Source organism: Emiliania huxleyi (genome assembly GCF_000372725.1).
Source record: "Emiliania huxleyi CCMP1516 unplaced genomic scaffold EMIHUscaffold_5855, whole genome shotgun sequence".
Taxonomy (NCBI): domain Eukaryota; phylum Haptophyta; order Isochrysidales; family Noelaerhabdaceae; genus Emiliania; species Emiliania huxleyi.
This window is the reverse complement of record NW_005197604.1, coordinates 1-1,034: the sequence shown is the minus strand read 5'-3', so window position 1 is coordinate 1,034 and position 1,034 is coordinate 1. Positions and strand designations below refer to the sequence as shown.

At 61.5% G+C, this 1,034-nt stretch overlaps 1 protein-coding gene across 1 annotated transcript; it reads right to left on the bottom strand.

The window, feature by feature from the left end:
* Nucleotides 1–244: 244 nt before the first annotated feature.
* EMIHUDRAFT_50588 (putative cytochrome c) lies at nt 245–772 on the bottom strand (the record flags this gene model as incomplete). The annotated part of the gene is made up of 3 exons (XM_005764635.1): nt 245–407; nt 567–616; nt 689–772. Coding segments are annotated over 3 exons (297 nt in total), but the record flags the coding sequence as incomplete, so codon positions are not given.
* Nucleotides 773–1,034: the final 262 nt, after the last annotated feature.

The following is a 1,034-nucleotide window of genomic DNA, read 5'->3' as shown; positions in this document are numbered from 1 at the left end:
TTCCTTCATTCATTCAGGCGAAGATCCTAACAAACAAATCTCTCTCAAGATCCTCGTTGGCTTCATCCAAGTCGTATTCTCGCTATCGTCCAACTACCGCGTCCGCTGGCCAGGCTGGGCCATCCGTTCACATTTCTCAGTGCTCAAGTGAAGCGAGATCGACCGGAGCTGTGGCGACGTAAGTTGAGGACTTTCCTAAGCCGAAGTAGCTGGCCACCATGCACCCCACTCACTTGCAGGTGTTCAGGTAGGCGACGCAGTCCGCTCTGTCCTTCTCCTTTTTGAAGCCCGGAAACGCCATGTTAGTTCCCTTGATGTACTTCTTCGGATTGGCGAGGTAGTCAAACATGGTCTGGTGGCGCGAGGACGGGTCGGGGCCGGGTGAGGGGCGAGCTCCATGGGGCGCCCTCGTCTGCCACTCGGCGCCTGGTTGGACCAGATGATGCCGGAGTTGACGTTTGCCGCCTGGAGAGATCGCGTCGGTGCGTGTCCTGTGGCTGCTGCGGAGACCTGGCGGGTGTGTCTGGGGCGGCATGTGGCGCGGGAGACGGACCGTGTATTTGAACCCAGCCACCTGCCCAGACTGCCTGCCCATCACGCCCCATAGGTTGGGTCCCTGCGCACGGGGGCAAGGTCAACCGCCGCAGGCAGGCCGCCGGCTCCACACCGGTTCTGGTTTCGGACGCACCTGCTTGTTTGGTCCTCCGTCGTTGGCGGTGTGACACGTTGCGCACTTTGCCTTGAACAATTTCGCGCCGGCATCACTGCTACCGCTGTCTGGCGAGACTGCGCCGCCGCCGCCGCCCTTTTCTTTCTTGCCCATGCCTACACGCAGCGAGCGCGGTGAAGGTCGGTTGTGGTGGGGAGAACGGCGCTGGCAGTGGCTGGGCGCGGCGGCGGCGGCGGCTTCATCAACGCGCGAGCCTCTGAAGGCGCTGGTGTCCACTCGGTTCCGTCTCCAAAAAGAATACTGTCCCGTTTTGCTGTTCACAGCTAGGGACGGCCTCTGCGGCAAAGTCAAACCACCCCCACAC